This window comes from Bombina bombina, chromosome 6, assembly GCF_027579735.1.
Source record: "Bombina bombina isolate aBomBom1 chromosome 6, aBomBom1.pri, whole genome shotgun sequence".
Lineage (NCBI taxonomy): Eukaryota > Metazoa > Chordata > Amphibia > Anura > Bombinatoridae > Bombina > Bombina bombina.
The window spans coordinates 42,196,576-42,222,201 of record NC_069504.1 but is presented as its reverse complement, the minus strand read 5'-3'; the positions used below and the strand labels follow the sequence as shown (position 1 = coordinate 42,222,201).

Below are 25,626 nucleotides of genomic sequence, written 5' to 3'. Positions count from 1 at the left end.
ATTAACCCCTAATCCGCCATTAACCCACATCGCAATTAACGTAATAAATGTATTAACCCCTAATCCGCCATTAACCCACATCGCAATAATCCTAATAAATGTATTAACCCCTAATCTGCCATTAACCCACAATGCAATAAACATAATAAAACTATTAACCCCTAATCCGCCATTAACCCACAGCACAATAAACCTAATAAAACTATTAACCCCTAATCTGTCATTAACCCACACCACAATAAACCTAATAAAACTATTAACACCTAATCCGCCAAACCCACACAGCGCAATAATCCTAATAAATCTATTAACCCCTAATCCGCCAAACCTCCACAATGCAAATAACTAATTAAATTACTAAACCCCCTAACCTAACACCCCCTAAATTAAGCCAAATTACCTGTATTAAAAAATACTGTTACAATTAAAATAAAAAGCAAACATAACTTAAAAATAAAAAAACCTAAAATTAAATTAATCTAAGATTACAAAAAATAAAAAAGTCTAACATTACATAAAATAATAAACCAAAGTATCAAAAATAAAAAAATTAAACCTAATCCGTATAAAAATAAAAAAGCCCCCCTGAAATAAAACCACCCCCTAATCTAATACTAAACTACCAACAGCCCTTAAAATGGCCTTTTGTAGGGCATTGCCCTAAATTAAACAGCAATTTTTCCTTAAAAAAAAACCCACTCACCAAACCCCCCAAAAATAAAAAACCTAACACTAAAAAATCCTAAACTATCCATTGCCCCTAAAGGGGCATTTGTATAGGCATTGCCCTTAAAAAGTCATTCAGCTCTTTTACTGCCCTTAAAAGGGCATTCAGCTCTTTTAAGAGTGCCCAATAAATACCTAATAACAGACGTTATGAAGCAGCCAGAAATCCCCCCTGCTAGCAGCTGATTGGCCGCGAATCTGCAGGGGGCGGCATTGCACCAGCAGTTCACAAGAACTGCTGGTGCAATGATAAATGCAGAGAGCGTATGCTGTCAGCATTTATCGATGTGCAGCAGACATGATCCGCAATATCGTATCATGTCTGCTCGCACATTAATAAATAAAACCCTAAGTCTAACCGCAAATAGGTCCGGCGGAGAAGGTCCTGTTCCAGGCTGTGAAGTCTTCTTCCAAGCGGCCGACATCTTCTTCCAATCGGGAACCACTTCCTTCTTCATCCAGGACCAAGCCGGCGTGGAGCTGAGAGCACGGAGCAGGACCTGCGACCGTGGAGCCATGGAGAATCCTCTTCATACGATTTGAACAGCCAATAGGATTTCAGTAGCTCTCATCCTATTGGCTGATTTGAATTTGTAGAATCAAATCAGCCAATAGGAATGCAAAGGATGCTATTATTAAACACGTACCTTGAATTCACTATTCAGTGTACACCAGTGATCGTACGAAGAGGATCCTCCACTCTCCAGTCCTGCTCCGCGATCATCTCCGCTCCGCGCCGGCTTGGTCTTGGATGAAGAAGGAAGAGGTTCCCGCTTGGAAGAAGATGTCTGTCACTTGGAAGAAGACCACCGACTGAAACAGGAACTTCTACGCCGGACTTCAGAAACGGTGTTTGGGGGTTAGAGTTTTTTTGTTTTTTTTTGGGGGGTTTGTTTTTTTTAGATTAGGAATTAATTGGGCACTGTTAAAAGAGCTGAATGCCCTTTTAAGGGCAGTAAAATAGCTGAATACCTTTTTAAGGGCAGTGCCCATACAAATGCCCCTTTAGATTTTTTAGTGTTAGTTTTTTTTTATTTTGGGGGGTTTAGTGGGTGGGGGGTTTTACTGTTAGAGGGGGGAATTAGTATTTTTTAAGGTAAAAGAGCTGTTTAATTTAGGGAAATGCCCTACAAAAGGCCCTTTTAAGGGTTATTGGTAGTTTAGTATTAGATTAGGGTGTGTTTTATTTTAGGGGGACTTTTTATTTTCATAGGGATTAGGTTTAATTTTTTTATTTTTGATAATTTGGTTTATTATTTTATGTAATGTTAGACTTTTTAATTTTTTGTAATCTTAGATTAATTTAATTTTATTTTTTTTATTTTTAAGTAATGTTATCTTTTTTATTTAAATTGTAATTTAGTATTTTTTATTTTAGGTAATTTAAGTTAATTTAGGGGGTGTTAGGTTAGGGGGCTTAGTAATTTAATTAGTAATTTGCGTTGTGGGGGTTTGACAGATTAGGGGTTAATAGATTTGTTAGGATCATTGTGTGGTGTGGGTTTGGCAGATTAGGGGTTAATAGTTTTATTAGGTTTATTGTGTTGTGGGTGAATGGCGGATTAGGGGTTAATACATTTATTAGGTTTATTGCGATGTGGGTTAATGGCGGATTAGGGGTTAATACATTTATTAGGTTTATTGCGATGTGGGTTAATGGGGGATTAGGGGTTAATACATTTATTAGGTTTATTGCGATGTGGGTTAATGGGGGATTAGGGGTTAATACATTTATTAGGTTTATTGTGATGTGGGTTAATGGCGGATTAGGGGTTAATACATTTATTAGGTTTATTGCAATGTGGGTTAATGGCGGATTAGGGGTTAATACATTTATTAGGTTTATTGTGATGTGGGTTAATGGCGGATTAGCGGTTATTATATTTATTAGGTAGATCGCAATGTGGGTGAATGGCGGATTAGGGGTAAATACATTTATTAGGCAATCTTAGGTAGACACAGAACACTGGTCTGTGAACTGGGTCAGAAAAGCATGCTTCTATGCACTTTTTGTGATTATCACTTAGACTTTGATACATAAAGTAGAAAAGAAAAATAATAAAATCTAACTTTTATTATGTATTTATTTAAAAAGACAGCTTCTCTATTAACTGATCTGCTGCCCTCACTTGATTTAAAACACATCTCCTTAATGTGTATTATTGCAGTAATTCTTTTGATAGTGTGAGAGATAAGAGATATGAGGTTACCTTCTGGTTATAATTTTAAGGTGTTGTTGTTTGATTCACTTAGCCTTATTCCTGGCTTGTTTAAACCACCACCCTTTAATTCCTTATTATAGAATAACCCCAATAGGACTTTCTTCACCTTGACACTTGTGTGCTTGTGTGATATTCAGAAGGTGATCCCCACTGGATTGTACTCAATAAATAGGATGCATTGAGATCAATAGGAGTTTACTTTTGTACTACTTCTAGATATCAGTAATTATTTTTCAGCAGCCTAAATTATTTCATTTGTATTAAGTCTGTCTCTTGGGTTTATGCTGAAAATATAGTACTTAATTGTCTTTGAAAATATGTTTACCTCAAAAAAGTGATACTATGCGTCTCAAAAACAAAACACAAAAATGAAACACATATATAAATTGTGCTTTAAGTGTGCTGGAATGATATTTAACTTAGTTGTGATAATGTTGCTGTTATTTAGTAACTCGCAACTTTGATGGTCTCAAGCATTAACTGATGATATCAGAAATAAATTTACTTCACACTGTGTGTGTAGTTGTAGTTACTTGTAGGAAGGCTTATTGTTTGGATCGTAAGGAACATATGTAAATATAGTAGTATATTTTGCTTGTCTTAGTAATTAATCTTCTTAGCATGTAATTTTGTTTTGCTTATGTTCTTATCCAAAATATGTTGAGGGGAAATTATGGGCTACGTGGGTTTCAGCAGTTACCCTGAAGCCTGCGCCGCATATGTGATCTCGCCCCAGATGTTTAGATCATTAAACCTAACTAGTGAACTTTAACCTTAACTCCACCTCACTTTAACCCTATCCTTTGCTAATCTGACCTTCCCAAAGGCAAATATATCTTACAGTAACCTTCAGACTCGCCAGAAACACCAGTTATGAAGCACCGGTCTAAACACCGCTGCTACATAACCTGTCTGCCTGCTCTGAGGATGCAGACAGACATTGTTACAATTCAACCCAATTGAATACGATCAGGTTGATTGACACCCCCTGCTAGCAGCCGATTGGCCGCGAATCTGCAGGGGGCAGTGTTGCACCAGCAGTTTACAAGAGCTGCTGGTGCAATGCTGAATGCGGAGAGCGTATTGCTCTCTGCATTCAGCGAGGTCTGTCGGACATGATCCGCAATGTCTGATCTTGTCCAACAGGCCTTTCATAAATAGGCCCCCATATCTCCACTGCAAGGAACATGCAGCCCTTCATTTGAGGAGAGTCTGCCATTTCAAATGAGAGGTTGCATGTCCTACTAGGATGCAGGTGATCCTCACCATAGTAATTCTGGTTGATGGTGAGAAGGCTCTAAAAGAGAATTCATCGTTTCCTCTATTAGAACTGGAGGGAGAAGTAATGCCTCATTTGAAAGGGGAGAAGCTTTGAAAGGAGGTCACTTGTTCCCCCTAGTTGATCACTGTGAGAAATGTTAATCATCTACCCCACTGGATACCAGCAAGATTCTTTATGGGGGGGTAGGTGGGTTGTTACACAGCCCCTATTCCCCCTTTGCTTTATTTAGATTAGATGTATCAACTCTTTTAGAAGAGGGGAGGCTGTGGTTTTAAATGAAGAGCCACCTGCTCAGATGACTATTAAGTGATCACTATGGCAGTGGTGATGACATGATAGAACCATAAGCATGCATAACAAAATCAGGGGGTGGAGTCCTATTTTGGGAGTTCTGTGGAATGTAAAGTGGACCTTATTTTAACCTGGTGTCAAATAAATATATCTCAAGACCTCTCATGTTAAAGAGGTTGGGGTCCCACCATTAAATGAAGTGGTTTTTGTTCTTAGAGGGATTAGCTGGCATCTTCTAATATACATTTCTTGTGCTGTTTATGTCAGGTCTAACTAATACAAATAAATGAAAGATCTGGGTGAGTGTAACAATATACAGTGTGTTTATGATATTCTATTTAGGATGATTTTTGGTGCAAATACTTATTTTTACTTGATCTTTCCAACAATGGAATTTTTTAAGGTTTTCTGGTCTTTTAATCCTTTCAAGACATTTACATGTCCTACTGATGACATTTTATATACTTATGTGTGTCTAGTGGTTATTAATGTAGTTTCACACCTGGGAATTTACATCTCTCTGCAAGTGTTTGCAATCTTGTAATATCTCCTCCTTTTTTCCAGGGTGAAAAGGGTGAAATTGGAGAAAAGGGACAGAAGGTAAAAATGACACTTGTTATGGGGCAGCTTTAAGAGTGTAATCCATTCCCTAGAACACTACCTACCTACCCTAACCTCTCTGTCCATGTTCTCACTTAATACCCCTCTCATGTTCTTGTTAGTTCTCGTTGTGCTCCCTTTAGCATGTAAGCATCATGCACTAAGAGGTGTAGAATATGTTGTCACTCTAAAAAGAATTAATTATAATAAAAGCCACACATTTGTTGTCTAGTCAGGGATGGGATTACCATTGGTGCAGTAGGTGCAGGGCAACCAGGAGCCCACGAGTTGGAGGCCTATAGCAAACCAGTCTATACAGTGCATCATGTTTATTATCAGTGTATGTATGTAAGTCATCATACAGAGAAGCAGTATATTATTACTCAGTTACCTTCTGGAGGAGGGTGAGCTAACATTTTTTGGCACCAGCGCCCTCTGTTGATGGGCTAGTTGAATATGAGCGTTAAATTGCCATTAGATACCAATATCTCTGGATTTCTGATCACATATGAGTAAAATAATCACTTTCTGTTATTTCATCAGAGCTGTTATAGAGACAGCAATCAGGGAATATAAACCAATTGCACTGCTCATTATTTCTCATAATCACCACCCAAAGCCTATAGCACCTTACAATTTCATAATGATAATATTGCATGCTTCTGTTTTAGAAGTATCTGTGTATATTAATATATTTTTCACATTCCCCAAATAAAAAGTTCCACTAACAATATTAAGAAAATAATATGAAGCCAGCCTGGACAAAATGTTATAAATGCTGTAAATTTGTTTTGTTTCTTTTTCTGTTAGGGGGAGCCTGGAGTTGGACATAGAGGGCCAGTGGGACAGGCAGGGCCACCTGGATATAAGGTAAGACATTATTAAAGGGACATGAAAGTCAAAATTAAACTTCCAGGGGTCAGAAAGAGCATGCAATTAAAAAAAAAACTGGGAAAACTTTTCATATTTACTTCCATTCTCAATTTTCTTTGACAACATTTTTTTTCTTCTTTATTTGCACTCTCCTGAGCATATCTACATATGCTCTCGAAAAAATCATACCAGGAAACAAACGGCTAGATTACGAGTTTTGCGGTACGTCTTTTAACGCTGAAAAAATGGCCATTATACTGGAATGGCCTGGATATAAAAAGTCTACACACCCCTGTTAAAATGTCAGGTTTCTGTGATGTAAAAAAATTAGACAAAGATAAATAATTTCAGAACTTTTTCCACCTTTAATGTGACCTATAAATTGTACAACTCAATTGAAAAAAAAAACTGAAATCTTTAAGGTGGAGGGAAGAGAACAAAAAAAACTAAAATAATGTGGTTGCATAAGTGTGCACACCCTCTTATAACTGGGGATGTAGCTGTGTTCAGAATTAAGCAATCACATTCAAAATCATGTTAAATAAGAGTCAGTACACACCTGACATCATTTAAAGTGCCTCTGATTAACCCCAAATAAAGTTCAGCTGTTCTAGTTGGTCTTTCCTGACATTTTCTTAGTCGCGTCCTACACAAAAGTCATGGTCCGCAGAGAGCTTCTAAAGCATCAGAGGGATCTCACTGTTAAAAGGTATCAGTCAGGAGAAGGGTACAAAATCATTTCCAAGGCATTAGATATACCATGGAACACAGTGAAGACAGTTATCATCAAGTGGAGAACATATGGCACAACAATGACATTACCAAGAACTGGATGTCCCTCCAAAATTGATGAAAAGAAGAAAAGAAAACTGGTCTGGGAGGCTACCAAGAGGTCTACAGCAACATTAAAGGAGCTATAGGAAAGCACTGGCTGTGTGGTACATGTGACAACAATCTCCCGTATTCTTCATATGTTTGGGCTTTGGGGTAGGCGGCAAGACTGAAGCCTTTTCTTACGAAGAAAAACATCCAATCCCAGCTAAATTTAGCAAAAACACATCTGAAGTCTCCCAAAAGCATGTGAGAAAAGGTGTTATGGTCTGATGAAACCAAGGTTGAACTTTTTGGCAATAATTCCAAAAGATATGTTTGGCGCAAAAACAAAACTGCATATCACCAAAAGAACACCATACCCACAGTGAAGCATAGTGGTGGCAACATCATGCTTTGGGGCTGTTTTCTTCAGCTGGAACTTGGGCCTTAGTTAAGCTAGAGGGAAATATGAACAGTTCCAAATACCAGACAATATTGGCACAAAACCTTCCTGGCTTCTGCTAGAAAGCTGAACATGAAGAGTACCTTCATCTTTCAGCATAGCAACGACCCAAAGCATACATCCAAATCAATAAAGGAATGGATTTACTAGAAGAAGATTAAAGTTTTGGAATGGCCCAGCCAGAGCCCAGACCTGAATCCAATCGAAAATCTGTGGGGTGATCTGAAGAGGGCTGTGCACAGGAGATGCCCTCGCAATCTGACAGATTTGGAGTGTTTTTGCAAAGAAGAGTGGGCAAATATTGCCAAGTCAAGATGTGCCATGCTGATAGACTCATACCCCAAAAGACTGAGTGCTGTAATAAAATCAAAAGTTGCTTCAACAAAGTATTAGTATAAGTGTTAGTATAAGTGCACACTTATGCAACCATATTATTTTATTTTTATTATTTTTACTTCCCTTCACCTAAAAGATTTCAGTTTGTTTTTCAGTTGAGTTACATAGTTTATAGGTCACATTAAAGGTGGAAAAAGTTCTGAAATTATTTCTTTGTCTATTTTTTTACATCACAGAAACCTGCCATTTTAACAGGGGTGTGTAGACTTTTTATATCCACTATATATATATATATATATATATATATATGCAGTATATATATATATATAGTTGCGGTGGTATAGCTATACTGCAGGCATTTTAGCCTGTAACGCAACGTCCATTCCGCACTCAAAAAAATGGACGTTTGAGTGTGGGATTTCCATAGCGCTGGTATTACCGGTTGTGCAGTCCGGCTAAAACGCTTGCATTACAGCCTTTACTGACACTATCCATACCGCCATCTGAGAGCAGTAGTTATGGATTTTGTGTAACAAAAATGTTTCACAAACACCATAACTAAAATGCTACAAAGTACACGAACACCCATAAACTACCTATTAACCCCTAAACTGCCACCCCCGCATGGCAAACACTATATTACCCTTATTAACCCCTTATCTGCCACCCACATTGCGACTATTAAATAAAGTTATTAACCCCTAATCTGCCGCTCACCGACAACACCATCACTTTTTAAATATATTAACCCCTAAACCTCCGGCCCCCGACATCGCCGACACTAAATAAACCTATTAACCCCTAAACCGCCAGCCCCTCACACCGTAACTACTAAACTAAACCTATTAACCCCTAAACTGCCAGACCCCCACATCGCAAAACACTAAATTAAATTATTAACCCCTAAACCTAACACCCCTCTAACTAAAATTACAATATAACCATCTTAAAATAAATAAAAACTTACCTGTGGAATAAAAATAAACCTAACATTAAACTATAAATTAACCTAACATTAAACTATAAATTAACCTAACATTAAACTATAAATTAACCTAACATTACTATTCTAATAAAATAAAATAAACTACAAAATTAAAAAATCTAAATTACAAATTTTAAAAAAAACTATACTAAAAAATAAAAAAAATCTAAAATTACAAAAAATAATAAACACTAAATTATGAAAACTAAAAAACACATACGCCTAGATTTAGAGTTCTGCGTTAGCCGTCAAAACCAGCGTTAGGGGGTCCTAATGCTGGTTTTTACCACCCGCTGGTATTTAGAGTCAGTCAGGAAAGGGTCTAACGCTCACTTTCCAGCCGTGACTTTTCCATACCGCAGATCCCCCTACGCCAATTGCGTATACTATCTTTTCAATGGGATCTTTCTAACGCCGGTATTTAGAGTCTTGGCTGAAGTTAGCGTTAGAAATCTAACGACAAGACTCCAGCCGCAGAGAAAAGCCAGGAGTTAAGAGCTTTCTGGGCTAACGCCGGTTCATAAAGCTCCTAACTACTGTGCTCTAAAGTACACTAACACCCATAAACTACCTATGTACCCCTAAACCGAGGCCCCCCACATTGCCGCCACTCTATTAAATTTTTTTAACCCCTAATCTGCCGACCGCACACCGCCGCAACCTACATTATCCCTATGTACCCCTAATCTGCTGCCCCTAACACCGCTGACACCTACATAATATTTATTAACCCCTAATCTGCCCCCCCCAACGTCGCCGATACCTTGCCTACAATTATTAACCCCTAATCTGCAGACCGGACCTCACCGCTACTCTAATAAATGTATTAACCTCTAAAGCTAAGTCTAACCCTAACCCTAACACCCCCCTAAGTTAAATATAATTTTTATCTAACGAAATAAAATAAATCTTATTAAATAAATTATTCCTATTTAAAGCTAAATACTTACCTGTAAAATAAACCCTAATATAGCTACAATATAAATAATAATTATATTGTAGCTATTTTAGGATTAATATTTATTTTACAGGCAACTTTGTATTGATTTTAACCAGGTACAATAGCTATTAAATAGTTAATAACTATTTAATAGCTATCTAGTTAAAATAATTACAAAATTACCTGTAAAATAAATCCTAACCTAAGTTACAATTAAACCTAACACTACACTATCATTAAATAAATTAAATACAAATACCTACAAATAAATACAAATAAATACACTAACTAAAGTACAAAAAATAAAAAAAGAACTAAGTTACAAAAAATAAAAAATAATTTACAAACATTATAAAAATATTACAACAATTTTAAGCTAATTACACCTACTCTAAGCTCCTAATAAAATAACAAAGCCCCCCAAAATGAAAAAAAATGCCCTACCCTATTCTAAAATAAAAATTGAAAAGCTCTTTTACCTTACCAGCCCTTAAAAGCGCCTTTCTCCAACATTGGTGTGTCTGGTCCACGGCGTCATCCTTACTTGTGGGATATTCTCTTCCCCAACAGGAAATGGCAAAGAGTCCCAGCAAAGCTGGTCACATGATCCCTCCTAGGCTCCGCCCACCCCAGTCATTCTCTTTGCCGTTGCACAGGCAACATCTCCACGGAGATGGTTAAGAGTTTTTTGGTGTTTAAATGTAGTTTTATTCTTCTATCAAGTGTTTGTTATTTTAAAATAGTGCTGGTATGTACTATTTACTCTGAAACAGAAAAGGATGAAGATTTCTGTTTGTAAGAGGAAGATGATTTTAGCAGACAGTAACTAAAATCGATTGCTGTTTCCACACAGGACTGTTGAGATGAAGTAACTTCAGTTGGGGGAAACAGTTAGCAGTCTTTTCTGCTTAAGGTATGACTAGCCATATTTCTAACAAGACCATGTAATGCTGGAAGGCTGTCATTTCCCCTCATGGGGACCGGTAAGCCATTTTCTTAGTTAAACATAAAAGAATAAAGGGCTTCAAAAAGGGCTTAAAAACTGGTAGACATTTTTCTGGGCTAAAACAATTGCTTTACTAGGCATATTATGCAGATTCTAACTAATTATTGGTATTATAATCTTGGGGAACGTTTAGAAAAACGGCAGGCACTGTGTTGGACACCTTTTTCAGATGGGGGCCTTTCTAGTTATAGACAGAGCCTCATTCTGGGACTGTATAGGGGTTAAATGTAAAAACGGCTCCGGTTCCGTTAATTTAAGGGTTAAAGCTCTGAAATTTGGTGTGCAATACTTTTAATGCTTTTTGGTGAAATTTTGGTGAATTTTGAACAATTCCTTCATACTTTTTCACATATTCAGTAATAAAGTGTTTTCAGTTTGAAATTTAAAGTGACAGTAACGGTTTTATTTTAAAACGTTTTTTGTGCTTTGTTGACAAGTTTAAGCCTGTTTAACATGTCTGTACCATCAGATAAGCTATGTTCTATATGTATGAAAGCCAATGTGTCTCCCCATTTAAATTTATGTGATAATTGTGCCATAGTGTCCAAACAAAGTAAGGACAGTAATGCAACAGATAATGATATTGCCCAAGATGATTCCTCAAATGAGGGGAGTAAACATGATACTACATCATCCCCTACTGTGTCTACACCAGTTATACCCACACAGGAGGCCCCTAGTACATCTAGTGCGCCAATACTTATTACCATGCAACAATTAACGGCTGTAATGGATAACTCCATAGCAAATCTTTTATCCAAAATGCCTACTTATCAGAGAAAGCGCGATTGCTCTGTTTTAAACACTGAAGAGCAAGAGGACGCTGATGATAACTGTTCTGACATACCCTCACACTTATCTCAAGGGGCCATGAGGGAGGTTTTGTCTGATGGAGAAATCTCAGATTCAGGAAAAATTTCTCATCAAGCTGAACCTGATGTTGTGACATTTAAATTTAAATTAGAACATCTCCGCGCACTGCTTAAGGAGGTGTTATCTACTCTGGATGATTGTGACAATTTGGTCATTCCAGAGAAATTATGTAAGATGGACAAGTTCCTAGAGGTTCCGGTGCCCCCGACGCTTTTCCTATACCCAAGCGGGTGGCGGACATAGTAAATAAAGAGTGGGAAAGGCCCGGCATACCTTTTGTCTCCCCCCCTATATTTAAGAAATTATTTCCTATAGTCGACCCCAGAAAGGACTTATGGCAGACAGTCCCCAAGGTCGAGGGGGCGTTTTCTACTCTAAACAAACGCACTACTATTCCTATCGAAGATAGTTGTGCTTTCAAAGATCCTATGGATAAGAAATTAGAGGGTTTGCTTAAAAAGATTTTTGTACAGCAAGGTTACCTTCTACAACCAATTTCATGCATTGTTCCTGTCACTACGGCAGCATGTTTCTGGTTTGAGGAACTAGAAAAATCGCTCAGTAAAGAATCTTCGTATGAAGAGGTTATGGACAGAGTTCAAGCACTTAAATTGGCTAACTCTTTTGTTTTAGATGCCGCATTGCAATTAGCTAGATTAGCGGCGAAAAATTCAGGGTTTGCTGTCGTGGCGCGCAGAGTGCTTTGGCTAAAGTCTTGGTCAGCGGATGTGTCTTCCAAGACAAAATTGCTTAACATTCCTTTCAAAGGTAAAACATTATTTGGACCTGATTTGAAAGAGATTATTTCAGACATCACTGGGGGAAAGGGCCACGCCCTCCCACAGGATAGGTCTTTTAAGGCTAATAATAAGCCTAATTTTCGTCCCTTTCGCAGAAACGGACCAGTCTCTAATTCTGTATCCTCTAAGTAAGAGGGTAATACTTCACAACCCAAACCAGCCTGGAAACCAATGCAAGGCTGGAACAAGGGTAAGCAGGCCAAGAAGCCTACCACTGCTACCAAAACAGCATGAAGGGATAGCTCCCGATCCGGGACCGGATCTAGTGGGGGGCAGACTTTCTCTCTTTGCTCAGGCTTGGGCAAGAGATGTTCAGGATCCTTGGGCGCTAGAAATAGTTTCTCAAGGTTATCTCCTGGAATTCAAGGAACTACCCCCAAGGGGAAGGTTCCACAGGTCTCAATTATCTTCAAACCAAATAAAGAGACAGGCATTCTTACATTGTGTAGAAGACCTGTTAAAGATGGGAGTGATACATCCAGTTCCAATAAGAGAACAAGGAATGGGATTTTATTCCAATCTGTTCATAGTTCCCAAAAAACAGGGAACATTCAGACCAATTTTGGATCTAAAGATCCTAAACAAATTTCTCAGGGTACCATCGTTCAAAATGGAAACTATTCGAATGATCCTACCTACTATCCAGGAAAATCAATTTATGACTACCGTGGATTTAAAGGATGCGTACCTACATATTCCTATCCACAAGGAACATCATCAGTTCCTAAGGTTCGCTTTTCTGGACAAGCATTACCAGTTTGTGGCACTTCCATTTGGATTAGCCACTACTCGAAGGATTTTCACAAAGGTACTAGGGTCCCTTCTAGCGGTTCTAAGACCAAGGGGCATTGCAGTAGTACCTTACTTGGACGACATCCTGATTCAAGCGTCGTCCCTGTCAAAAGCAAAGGCTCATACGGACATCGTCCTAACCTTTCTCAGATCTCACGGATGGAAGGTGAACAAAGAAAAAAGTTCTCTGTCCCCGTCAACAAGAGTTCCCTTCTTGGGAACAATAATAGATTCCTTAGAAATGAGGATTTTTCTGACAGAGGTCAGAAAATCAAAACTTCTAAGCTCTTGTCAAGTACTTCATTCTGTTCCTCATCCTTCCATAGCGCAGTGCATGGAAGTAATAGGATTGATGGTTGCAACAATGGACATAGTTCCTTTTGCACAAATTCATCTAAGACCATTACAACTGTGCATGCTCAGACAGTGGAATGGGGATTATACAGACTTGTCTCCGACGATTCAAGTAGATCAAAAGACCAGAGATTCACTCCGTTGGTGGCTGACCCTGGACAATCTGTCACAGGGAATGAGCTTCCGCAGACCAGAGTGGGTCATTGTCACGACCAACGCCAGCCTAGTGGGCTGGGGCGCGGTCTGGGAATCCCTGAAAGCTCAGGGTCTATGGTCTCGGGAAGAGTCTCTTCTCCCGATAAACATTCTGGAACTGAGAGCGATATTCAATGCTCTCAGAGCTTGGCCTCAACTAGCAAAGGCCAAATTCATAAGGTTTCAGTCAGAAAACATGACGACCGTTGCATATATCAATCATCAGGGGGGAACAAGGACTTCCCTGGAGATGAAAGAAGTGACCAAGATAATTCAATGGGCGGAGGATCACTCCTGCCACTTGTCTGCGATCCACATCCCAGGAGTGGAAAATTGGGAAGCAGATTTTCTGAGTCGTCAGACATTCCATCCGGGGGAGTGGGAACTCCATCCGGAAATCTTTGCCCAAATAACTCAATTATGGGGCATTCCAGACATGGATCTGATGGCGTCTCGTCAGAACTTCAAGGTTCCTTGCTACGGGTCCAGATCCAGGGATCCCAAGGCGACCCTGGTAGATGCACTAGTAGCACCTTGGACCTTCAACCTAGCTTATGTATTCCCACCGTTTCCTCTCATCCCCAGGCTGGTAGCCAGGATCAATCAGGAGAGGGCCTCGGTGATCTTGATAGCTCCTGCGTGGCCACGCAGGACTTGGTATGCAGACCTGGTGAATATGTCATCAGCTCCACCATGGAAGCTACCTTTGAGACAGGACCTTCTTGTTCAGGGAACATCCGAATCTGGTTTCCCTCCAACTGACGGCTTGGAGATTGAACGCTTGATTTTATCAAAGCGTGGGTTTTCAGATTCTGTAATAGATACTCTGATTCAGGCTAGAAAGCCTGTAACTAGAAAAATTTACCATAAAATATGGAAAAAATATATCTGTTGGTGTGAATCTAAAGGATTCCCATGGAACAAGATAAAAATTCCTAAGATTCTATCCTTTCTACAAGAAGGTTTGGAGAAAGGATTATCTGCAAGTTCTCTAAAGGGACAGATCTCTGCTTTATCTGTTTTACTTCACAAAAGACTGGCAGCTGTGCCAGATGTTCAAGCATTTGTTCAGGCTCTGGTTAGGATCAAGCCTGTTTACAGACCTTTGACTCCTCCCTGGAGTCTAAATCTAGTTCTTTCAGTTCTTCAAGGGGTTCCGTTTGAACCCTTACATTCCGTAGATATTAAGTTATTATCTTGGAAAGTTTTGTTTTTGGTTGCAATTTCTTCTGCTAGAAGAGTTTCAGAGTTATCTGCTCTGCAGTGTTCTCCGCCCTATCTGGTGTTCCATGCAGATAAGGTGGTTTTGCGTACTAAGCCTGGTTTTCTTCCGAAGGTTGTTTCCAACAAAAATATTAACCAGGAGATAGTTGTACCTTCTTTGTGTCCGAATCCAGTTTCAAAGAAGGAACGTTTGTTACACAATTTGGACGTAGTCCATGCTCTAAAATTCTATTTAGAGGCTACTAAAGATTTCAGACTAACATCTTCCTTGTTTGTTGTTTATTCTGGTAAAAGGAGAGGTCAAAAAGCGACTTCTACCTCTCTTTCCTTTTGGCTTAAAAGCATTATCCGATTGGCTTATGAGACTGCCGGACGGCAGCCTCCTGAAAGAATCACAGCTCACTCCACTAGGGCTGTGGCTTCCACATGGGCCTTCAAGAACGAGGCTTCTGTTGACCAGATATGTAAGACAGCGACTTGGTCTTCACTGCACACTTTTGCCAAATTTTACAAATTTGATACTTTTGTTTCTTCGGAGGCTATTTTTGGGAGAAAGGTTTTGCAAGCCGTGGTGCCTTCCATTTAGGTGACCTGATTTGCTCCCTCCCTTCATCCGTGTCCTAAAGCTTTGGTATTGGTTCCCACAAGTAAGGATGACGCCGTGGACTGGACACACCAATGTTGGAGAAAACAGAATTTATGCTTACCTGATAAATTACTTTCTCCAAGGGTGTGTCCGGTCCACGGCCCGCCCTGGTTTTTTAATCAGGTCTGATGAATTATTTTCTCTAACTACAGTCACCACGGTATCATATGGTTTCTCCTATATATATTTCCTCCTGTCCGTCGGTCGAATGACTGGGGTGGGCGGAGCCTAGGAGGGATCATGTGACAAGCTTTGCTGGGACTCTTTGCCATTTCCTGTTGGGGAAGAGAATATCCCACAAGTAAGGATGACGCCGTGGACCGGACACACCGTTGGAGAAAGTAATTTATCAGGTAAGCATAAATTCTGTTTTTGCGGGGCATGCCCCAAAGAATTCTGCTCTTTTGCCTGTAAAAAAAAACATACAATACCCCCCCCAACATTACAACCCACCACCCGCATACCCCTAATCTAACCCAAACCCCCTTAAATAAACCTAACACTAAGCCCCTGAAGATCTTCCTACCTTATCTTCACCACGCCGGGTATCACCGATCCGTCCAAAAGAGGGTCTGAAGTCTTCCTCCTATTCGGGCGATGTCTTCATCCAAGCGGGGGCTGAAGAGGTCCATCATCCGGCTGAAGTCTTCTATCAAGCGGCATCTTCAATCTTCTTTCTTCCGGCTCCATCTTCATCCCGCCGACGCGGAACATCCTTCCTCCACGACGAACTCCCGGCGAATGAAGGTTCCTTTAAGGGACGTCATCCAAGATGACGTCCCTCGAATTCTATCAGCCAATCGGAATTAAGTTAGGAAAATTCTGATTGGCTGATGGAATCAGCCAATCAGATTCAAGTTCAATCCGATTGGCTGATTGGATCAGCCAATCAGATTGAGCTCGCATTCTATTGGCTGATCGGAACAGCCAATAGAATGCGAGCTCAATCTGATTGGCTGATTGGATCAGCCAATCGGATCGAACTTGAATCTGATTGGCTGATTCCATCAGCCAATCAGAATTTTCCTACCTTAATTCCGATTTGCTGATAGAATCCTATCAGCCAATCGGAATTCGAGGGACGCCATCTTGGATGACGTCCCTTAAAGGAACCTTCATTCGTCGGGAGTTCGTCGTGGAGGAAGGATGTTCCGCGTCGGCGGGATGAAGATGGAGCCGGAAGAAAGAAAGATTGAAGATGCCGCTTGATAGAAGATTTCAGCCGGATGATGGACCTCTTCAGCCACCGCTTGGATGAAGACTTCAGCCGGATGATGGACCTCTTCAGCCCCCGCTTGGATGAAGACATCGCCCGGATTGGATGAAGACGACTCAAGGTAGGAAGATCTTCAGGGGCTTAGTGTTAGGTTTATTTAAGGGGGTTTGGGTTAGATTAGGGGTATGTGGGTGGTGGGTTGTAATGTTGGGGGGGTATTGTATGTTTTTTTTTACAGGCAAAAGAGCAGAATTCTTTGGGGCATGCCCCGCAAAAGGCCCTTTTAAGGGCTGGTAAGGTAAAAGAGCTTTTCAATTTTTATTTTAGAATAGGGTAGGGCATTTTTTTATTTTGGGGGGCTTTGTTATTTTATTAGGGGGCTTAGAGTAGGTGTAATTAGCTTAAAATTGTTGTAATATTTTTATAATGTTTGTAAATTATTTTTTTATTTTTTGTAACTTAGTTCTTTTTTTATTTTTTGTACTTTAGTTAGTGAAATTTATTTGTAGGTATTTGTATTTAATTCATTTATTGATAGTGTAGTGTTAGGTTTAATTGTAACTTAGGTTAGGATTTATTTTACAGGTAATTTTGTAATTATTTTAACTAGGTAGCTATTAAATAGTTATTAACTATTTAATAGCTATTGTACCTGGTTAAAATAAATACAAAGTTGCCTGTAAAATAAATATTAATCCTAAAATAGCTACAATATAATTATTATTTATATTGTAGCTATATTAGGGTTTATTTTACAGGTAAGTATTTAGCTTTAAATAGGAATAATTTATTTAATAAGATTTATTTTATTTCGTTAGATAAAAATTATATTTAACTTAGGGGGGTGTTATGGTTAGACTTAGCTTTAGGGGTTAATACATTTATTAGAGTAGCGGTGAGGTCCGGTCTGCAGATTAGGGGTTAATAATTGTAGGTAGGTAGCGGCGACGTTGGGGGGGGGGCAGATTAGGGGGTAATAAATATAATATAGGGGTTGGCGGGGGTTAGGGGCAGCAGATTAGGGGTTCATAGGGATAACGTAGGTTGTGGCGGTGTACGGAGCGGCAGATTAGGGGTTTATAATAATATGCAGGGGTCAGCGATTGCGTGGGTGGCAGATTAGGGGTTAATAAGTGTAAGGTTAGGGTTGTTTAGACTTGGGGTACATGTTAGGGTGTTAGGTGCAGACTTAGGGAGTGTTTCCCCATAGGAAACAATGGGGCTGCGTTAGGAGCTGAACACTGCTTTTTTGCAGGTGTTAGGTTTTTTTTCAGCTCAAACGGCCCCATTGTTTCCTATGGGGGAATCGTGCACGAGCACGTTTTTGAAGCTGGCCGCGTCTGTAAGCACCGCTGGTATTGAGAGTTGCAGTGGCGGTAAATTATGCTCTACGCTCCCTTTTATGAGCCTAACGCAGCCCTTCTGTGAACTCTAAATACCAGCGGTATTTAAAAGGTGCGGGGGAAAAAATACACGTGTAGCTAACGCACCCCTTTGGCCGCAGAACTCTAAATCTAGCCGTAAGATTACAAAAAATAGTAAACAAAATTATAAAAAATAAAAACAATTACACCTAATCTAATAGCTCTATAAAAATAAAAAAGCCTCCCAAAATAAAAACACCCCCTAACCTACAATAAACTAAGAATAGCCCTTAAATAGGAATTTGTATTTTTCTTACAGGTAAAAGATGTTAGGTTTAGGGGGGGCGGCAGTTTAGGGGTTAATAGGTTTATTTAAGTGTCGGGGAGCGGAGGATTAGGGGCTAATAGCTTTTATTAGTGTTGGTGGTGTTGGACAGTGGTGGATGTTTAGTTAATAGCTTTTATTTAGGTGTTGAAGATGTCGGGGAGCGGCGGATTAGGGGTTAGTAACTTTTATTTAGTGGCGGTGATGTCGAGGGAGGCGGATTATGGGTTAATAACTTTATTTAGTGGCAGCAATGTCGGGGAGCGGAGGATTAGCGGTTAATAGCTTTTATTAGTTTCGGCAATGTCGGTGAGCGGAGGATTAGGGGTTAATCACTTTTATTAGTGTTTAGACTAGGGGTTTATGTTAGGGTGTTAGGTTTAAATGTAACTTTCTTTTACCCATAGACATCAATGGGGTTGCGTTACGGCGATCTCCATTCCGCACTTCAGGTGTTAGATTTTTTTCTAACACTTTCCCCCCATTGATGTCTATGGGGGAAAGCGTGCACGAGCACGTAAACTCAGCCCTTGGCTTTTGTGCGGTATGGAGCTTAGCGCACAACAACGCACAGCACAAGGAGGCTTTTTAGTAACCCGTAATGGCAGCGCTATGGAGAGTGAAATATCGCAATTTTTTTTGTTTAGCACAAAACTCGTAATCTAGTCGAAAGTAAGTTTGTTAATAGTCTATTGATTTTATTTTTTTTAATTATAGGTGCTACCTAAAAAAAATCCCTTATTTTACCATTGGCCCAATGTAGCAATAGGTGGCCAGACAAGGTTTCCAGGGAATTTATCCGCCTGCTATTGACGCAAACAGGCAGCAGAGAAGCAGCATCAGCTGGCTGCTTTTATTATTTCACAAACACATAAACCTCCGAACATTTGTGGCTAGGTATTAGGGACCGAGGGCTGTCACCGGTTTGTTGGAGGCAATGTTTGGAGAGAGTGTGGTCACGGGTGGAAACTGGGCAGGAAAGTGGTCTTGTCTGGCCTTACAGTGGGTGGTTCTTGTCTGGCCTTACAGTGGGTGGTTCTTGTCTGTCCTTACAGTGGGTGGTTCTTGTCTGGCCTTACAGTGGGTGGTTCTTGTCTGGCATTACAGTGGGTGGTCTTGTCTGGCCTTACAGTGGGTGGTTCTTGTCTGGCCTTACAGTGGGTGGTCTTGTCTAGCCTTACAGTGGGTGGTTCTTGTCTGGCCTTACAGTGGGTGGTCTTGTTTGGCCTTACAGTGGGTGGTTCTTGTCTGGCCTTACAGTGGGTGGTCTTGTCTGGCCTTACAGTGGGTGGTTCCTGCCTGGCCTTACAGTGGGTGGTTCTTGTCTGGCCTTACAGTGGGTGGTTCTTGTCTGGCCTTACAGTGGGTGGTTGTTGTCTGGCCTTACAGTGGGTGGTTCTTGTCTGGCCTTACAGTGGGTGGTTCTTGTCTGGGCGAACAATAAGCAGGGTTAAGGAAACGTCTGAAAATCGGGATGTATGGCTGTCTAAAAGAGAGCAGAATGGAGTGCAACTGACTACAGTTTGAAGGAGTTAAACACATAGAAATTAATTTTAAAAATGATCTAATGAGATAATCTGTTGTTCCATAATGCCCCAGTGTTGTGTTTTTTTTTCTTCACATTTTGTTCTGCTTTAAAATGTATAAGGTCATGATTAATGCACTGGGGGAGGGTACACATATTCTGGGTAGTGTCTCACAAATAGGTAAATATGCCATGTAGATAGGACATCATTTTCTTAATGGAAAATAATGAAATAGATTTTTTTGTGATGTTCATTTTTTTTTTAATCTTTTATTCTGAAAGAGTATTACCGAAATTGTAATTGTCTAGAAATGGGGAGATTCAGGAAAAATTCAGGTCAGCTTCAAATAAATCTCTAAGTATTGGGTGTCAGCCTACCGTACACTATGCCAATATAAGTCAACCATATAAATGAGCTTTAGTCTGTTACACTGATGAAGCAGATGCTGTACATTTGTGCATATCTATGTTGTCCTATAGTGTCGCTTGATATTGAGCATCAAGACAAAAGCTTAGAACTCTTTAGATATTAATGCAAATTTTAAAAAATTATCTTCCACAGGGGGAACCAGGTGATGCGGGACCCCCAGGAACACAGGGAATCCAGGGGATACAGGGGAACTCAGGAATTTCAGGATTCCAAGGAGAAAGAGGACGGACAGGGCTACCTGGACCTGTAGGGCCACCTGTAAGTATAGATTCTACATTAAAATTAGTCTTCTTGATAGTCTAGATTTGATTTTACTAAAATCAGGTGATCAAATATTAAAAATATGATTTACAATTATATAATGTGTGAAGTGAAACAAAAACACAGAAACAGAATTTAAAAGCAGATATGAGTGAGAATCAATCTATTCTGTTCATATTTCCTTCTGAAATGTAGACTTAGATAACCGTTATAATAGTCTTAATAAGATAAGCTAGATCTATTGTAGAAACTTGTGTCTTAACTTATCGTTTACTAACGTATAATTTTTTCTTTATCCATAATCTATAAGATCTCTTACAAATCATTTTATGTAGGGAAAAGTCATGGGACTTCTGTGATCCATTTATAAGATATTATTCCCGTTTTGCAGGGAGAGCGTGGAAAGCGCGGTAAAAACGGAAACCCTGGACCTCCAGGTGCTTCAGGACCTGCAGGAAAACAGGTACCATAATTAAGAAAAGTGTTTTACAAGAATAATGACGCTTAGTGCAAGGTAAGTATACAAAAAGAAAAACAGCAGCACTGATTAAGCTTCAAAAGTCTTGTTTTATTCCAACATAGAGGGAACAGGTATAGACAACGTTTCGGGCCTTCTGCCCTTAGTCATGTCATCACATGACTAAGGGCAGAAGGGCTAAATACCCGAAACGTTGTCTATACCTGTTCCCTCTATGTTGGAATAAAACAAGACTTTTGAAGCTTAATCCACAGTGCTGCTGCTTGTCTTTTTGTATACTTGGCAGGCCCCTACAGCTTGCACGTGAGTATATTACAAGGTGCTGGACAGTGTTTGACTTTTACTGTGCTTAGTGCAAGGAGAATATTGCACCGCTAATAAATCACTTCAATAAACACTGCTTGCACCATGTTTCCCCCCCAATCAGACAGCTATAAATGGCTTTAAGGCACCTACAATAGCATTACTAAAGCTATTTGACAATGTATAACATGCATAACGAGATCAATAAAAATGGGAGAAAATCCCTAAAAACTATTTTATATAAGTCATGGCATCCCAACTGCAACTCAAAATAATACCACAATAAATCCCTACATCCCCGATCACCCCAATCAATTAACCCTTATGACCTCATTCCAGTATATTAACCCCTACCACAGGGCTCATGATCAACTGGAATTAACCAAATATACCGGATCCCACTACAGAACACAGGGAACCCCTCCACATAACTTGCATCTAAGGTACCACATGCGCATTTGGAATCCCAACCCAAAACATAAAACTTGCTCTCCTAATAATGCTAATACCCACTAAAAAAAGTGACATCCCAATTACATTTTTGATCTGCCCTAATCCTGATACTAATGATGACCATCTTAATCCTCTTCCTGCCACTGCAACAAATGGTCTCTCAAAGTCCTCTAACTTGTTTTGATTCTAGACCCAGCTTACATCCTTTTTACATTTTAAACCAATACTGATTGGTTGATTAAATAGTCAATTCAAAATCCATGATACAGATAGTCCATAAAATGTTAAAGTTTCCAATTAATTTCTATTATTGCATTTCCGTCATTCTGTTGGTATCCTTTATTGAAGGAGCGTCAATGCACTACTGGGACCTAGTTGAACACATCTGGTGAGCAAATGACATGAGGCATATCTGTGTAGCCACCAATTAGCAGCTAGCTCCCAGTAGTGCACTGCTGTTACTGGGCCTACCTAACACCTAGATTACGAGTTTTGCGTTAACACGATTTCCCCATAGGAATCAATGGGGGAGAGCTGGCTGAAAAAAAACCTAACACCTGCAAAAAAGCAGCGTTTAGCTCCTAACGCAGCCCCATTGATTCCTATGGGGAAAATACATTTATGTCTACACCTAACACCCTAACATGAACCCAGAGTCTAAACACCCCTAATCTTACACTTATTAATCCCTAATCTGCCGCCCCCGACATCGCCGACACCTGCATTATAATTATTAACCCCTAATCTGCCGCTCTGGACACCGCTGCAACCTACATTATACTTATTAATCCCTAATCTGCTGCCCCCAACATCGCAGACACCTACATGAAATTTATTAACCCCTAATCTGCGCGGAGCATCCTCTTCATCCGACGGCTTCTTGCTGAATGAAGGTTTCTTTAAATGAAGTCATCCAAGATGGCGTCCCTTCAATTCTGATTGGCTGATTCTTCAGTTTTCTATTAGCCAATCAGAATTGAAGGGGCGGAATTAAGGTAGAAAAAATCCTATAGACTGATGCAATCAGCCAATAGGATTGAGCTGGTATTCTATTGGCTGTTCCAATCAGCCAATATAATGCCAGCTCAATCCTATTGGCTGATTGGATCAGCCAATAGGATTGAACTTCAATCCTATTGGCTAATTGCATCAGCCAATAGGATTTTCTCTACCTTAATTCCGATTGTCTGATAGAATTCTATGGACCCGCTCCGCGACGGATGGATGAAGATAGAAGATGCCGTCTGGATGAAGATAGAAGATGCCGTCTGGATGAAGAATTCCGCCCGTCTGGAGGACCACTTCTGCCCGTCTGGAGGACCACTTCTGCCGGATTCGTTGAGAACTTCAGCCCAGTTGGGTGAAGACTTCTCCCGATAAGGTGATCTTCAAGGGGTTAGTGTTAATTTTTTTTAAGGGGGTATTGGGTGGGTTTTAGAGTAGGGTTGGTTGTGTGGGTGGTGGGTTTTAATGTTGGGGGGGGGATTTGTAATTTTTTTTACAGGTAAAAGAGCTGATTACTTTGGGGCAATGTCCCTCAAAAGGCCCTTTTAAGGGCTATTTGTAATTTAGTGTAGGGTAGGGCTTTTTTATTTTGGGGGGGCTTTTTTATTTTGTTAGGGGGATTAGATTAGGTGTAATTAGTTTAAAATTCTTGTAATTTGTTTATTATTTTCTGTAATTTGGTGTTTGCTTTTTTTTGTACTTTAGATAATTTTATTTATTGTATTTAATTGTATTTGATTTAGGAAATTCATTTAATTATAGTGTAGTGTTAGGTGTAATTGTAACTCAGGTTAGGTTTTATTTTACAGCTACTTTCTCCAACATTGGTGTGTCCGGTCCACGGCGTCATCCTTACTTGTGGGATATTCTCTTCCCCAACAGGAAATGGCAAAGAGTCCCAGCAAAGCTGGTCACATGATCCCTCCTAGGCTCCGCCCACCCCAGTCATTCTCTTTGCCGTTGCACAGGCAACATCTCCACGGAGATGGTTAAGAGTTTTTTGGTGTTTAAATGTAGTTTTTATTCTTCTATCAAGTGTTTGTTATTTTAAAATAGTGCTGGTATGTACTATTTACTCTGAAACAGAAAAAGGATGAAGATTTCTGTTTGTAAGAGGAAGATGATTTTAGCAGACAGTAACTAAAATCGATTGCTGTTTCCACACAGGACTGTTGAGATGAAGTAACTTCAGTTGGGGGAAACAGTTAGCAGACTTTTCTGCTTAAGGTATGACTAGCCATATTTCTAACAAGACCATGTAATGCTGGAAGGCTGTCATTTCCCCTCATGGGGACCGGTAAGCCATTTTCTTAGTTAAACATAAAAGAATAAAGGGCTTCAAAAAGGGCTTAAAAACTGGTAGACATTTTTCTGGGCTAAAACGATTGCTTTACTAGGCATATTATGCAGATTCTAACTAATAATTGTTATTATAATCTTGGGGAACGTTTAGAGAAACGGCAGGCACTGTCTTGGACACCTTTTTCAGATGGGGGACTTTTCTAGTTATAGACAGAGCCTCATTTTCGCGCCATTAATGCGCAGTTGTTTTTGGAGAGCAAGGCATGCAGATGCATGTGTGAGGAGCTAAGAATCACTGAAAAAGCTTATAGAAGGTGTCATTTGGTATCGTATTCCCCTCTGGGCTTGGTTGGGTCTCAGCAAAGCATATAGCTGGGACTGTATAGGGGTTAAATGTAAAAACGGCTCCGGTTCCGTTATTTTAAGGGTTAAAGCTCTGAAATTTGGGGTGCAATACTTTTAATGCTTTAAGACACTGTGGTGAAATTTTTGAACAATTCCTTCATACTTTTTCACATATTCAGTAATAAAGTGTTTTCAGTTTGAAATTTAAAGAAACAGTAACGGTTTTATTTTAAAACGTTTTTTGTGCTTGATTGACAAGTTTAAGCCTGTTTAACATGTCTGTACCATCAGATAAGCTATGTTCTATATGTATGAAAGCCAATGTGTCTCCCCATTTAAATTTATGTGATAAGTGTGCCATAGTGTCCAAACAAAGTAAGGACAGTAATGCCACAGATGATGATATTGCCCAAGATGATTCCTCAAATGAGGGGAGTAAACATGATACTACATCATCCCCTAATGTGTCTACACCAGTTTTGCCCACACAGGAGGCCCCTAGTACATCTAGTGCGCCAATACTTATTACCATGCAACAATTAACGGCTGTAATGGATAACTCCATAGCAAATCTTTTATCCAAAATGCCTACTTATCAGAGAAAGCGCGATTGCTCTGTTTTAAACACTGAAGAGCAGGAGGGCGCTGATGATATTTGTTCTGACATACCCTCACACCAATCTCAAGGGGCCATGAGGGAGGTTTTGTCTGATGGAGAAATCTCAGATTCAGGAAAAATTTCTCATCAAGCTGAAACTGATGTTGTGACATTTAAATTTAAATTAGAACATCTCTGCGCACTGCTTAAGGAGGTGTTATCTACTCTAGATGATTGTGACAATTTGGTCATTCCAGAGAAATTATGTAAGATGGACAAGTTCCTAGAGGTTCCGGTGCCCCCCGACTCTTTTCCTATACCCAAGCGGGTGGCGGACATAATAAATAAAGAGTGGGAAAGGCCCGGCATACCTTTTGTTCCCCCCCCTATATTTAAGAAATTATTTCCTATAGTCGACCCCAGAAAGGACTTATGGCAGACAGTCCCCAAGGTCGAGGGGGCGGTTTCTACTCTAAACAAACGCACTACTATTTCTATCGAAGACAGTTGTGCTTTTAAAGATCCTATGGATAAAAAATTAGAGGGTTTGCTTGAAAAGATTTTTGTACAGCAAGGGTTCCTTCTACAACCAATTTCATG

At 39.8% G+C, this 25,626-nt stretch overlaps 1 protein-coding gene across 1 annotated transcript in view; it reads left to right on the top strand.

Annotated features, from left to right (window-relative positions):
- LOC128664316 (collagen alpha-1(VII) chain-like) overlaps window positions 1–25,626 on the top strand; it is a 913,939-nt gene that overhangs the window by 482,062 nt on the left and 406,251 nt on the right. Inside the window, exons 76-79 of the mRNA XM_053719156.1 lie at window positions 5,086–5,121; window positions 5,932–5,991; window positions 20,414–20,539; window positions 20,934–21,005. Of these exons, the coding sequence (XP_053575131.1) occupies window positions 5,086–5,121; window positions 5,932–5,991; window positions 20,414–20,539; window positions 20,934–21,005 (294 nt within the window). The remainder of the gene's footprint in view (window positions 1–5,085; window positions 5,122–5,931; window positions 5,992–20,413; window positions 20,540–20,933; window positions 21,006–25,626) is intronic.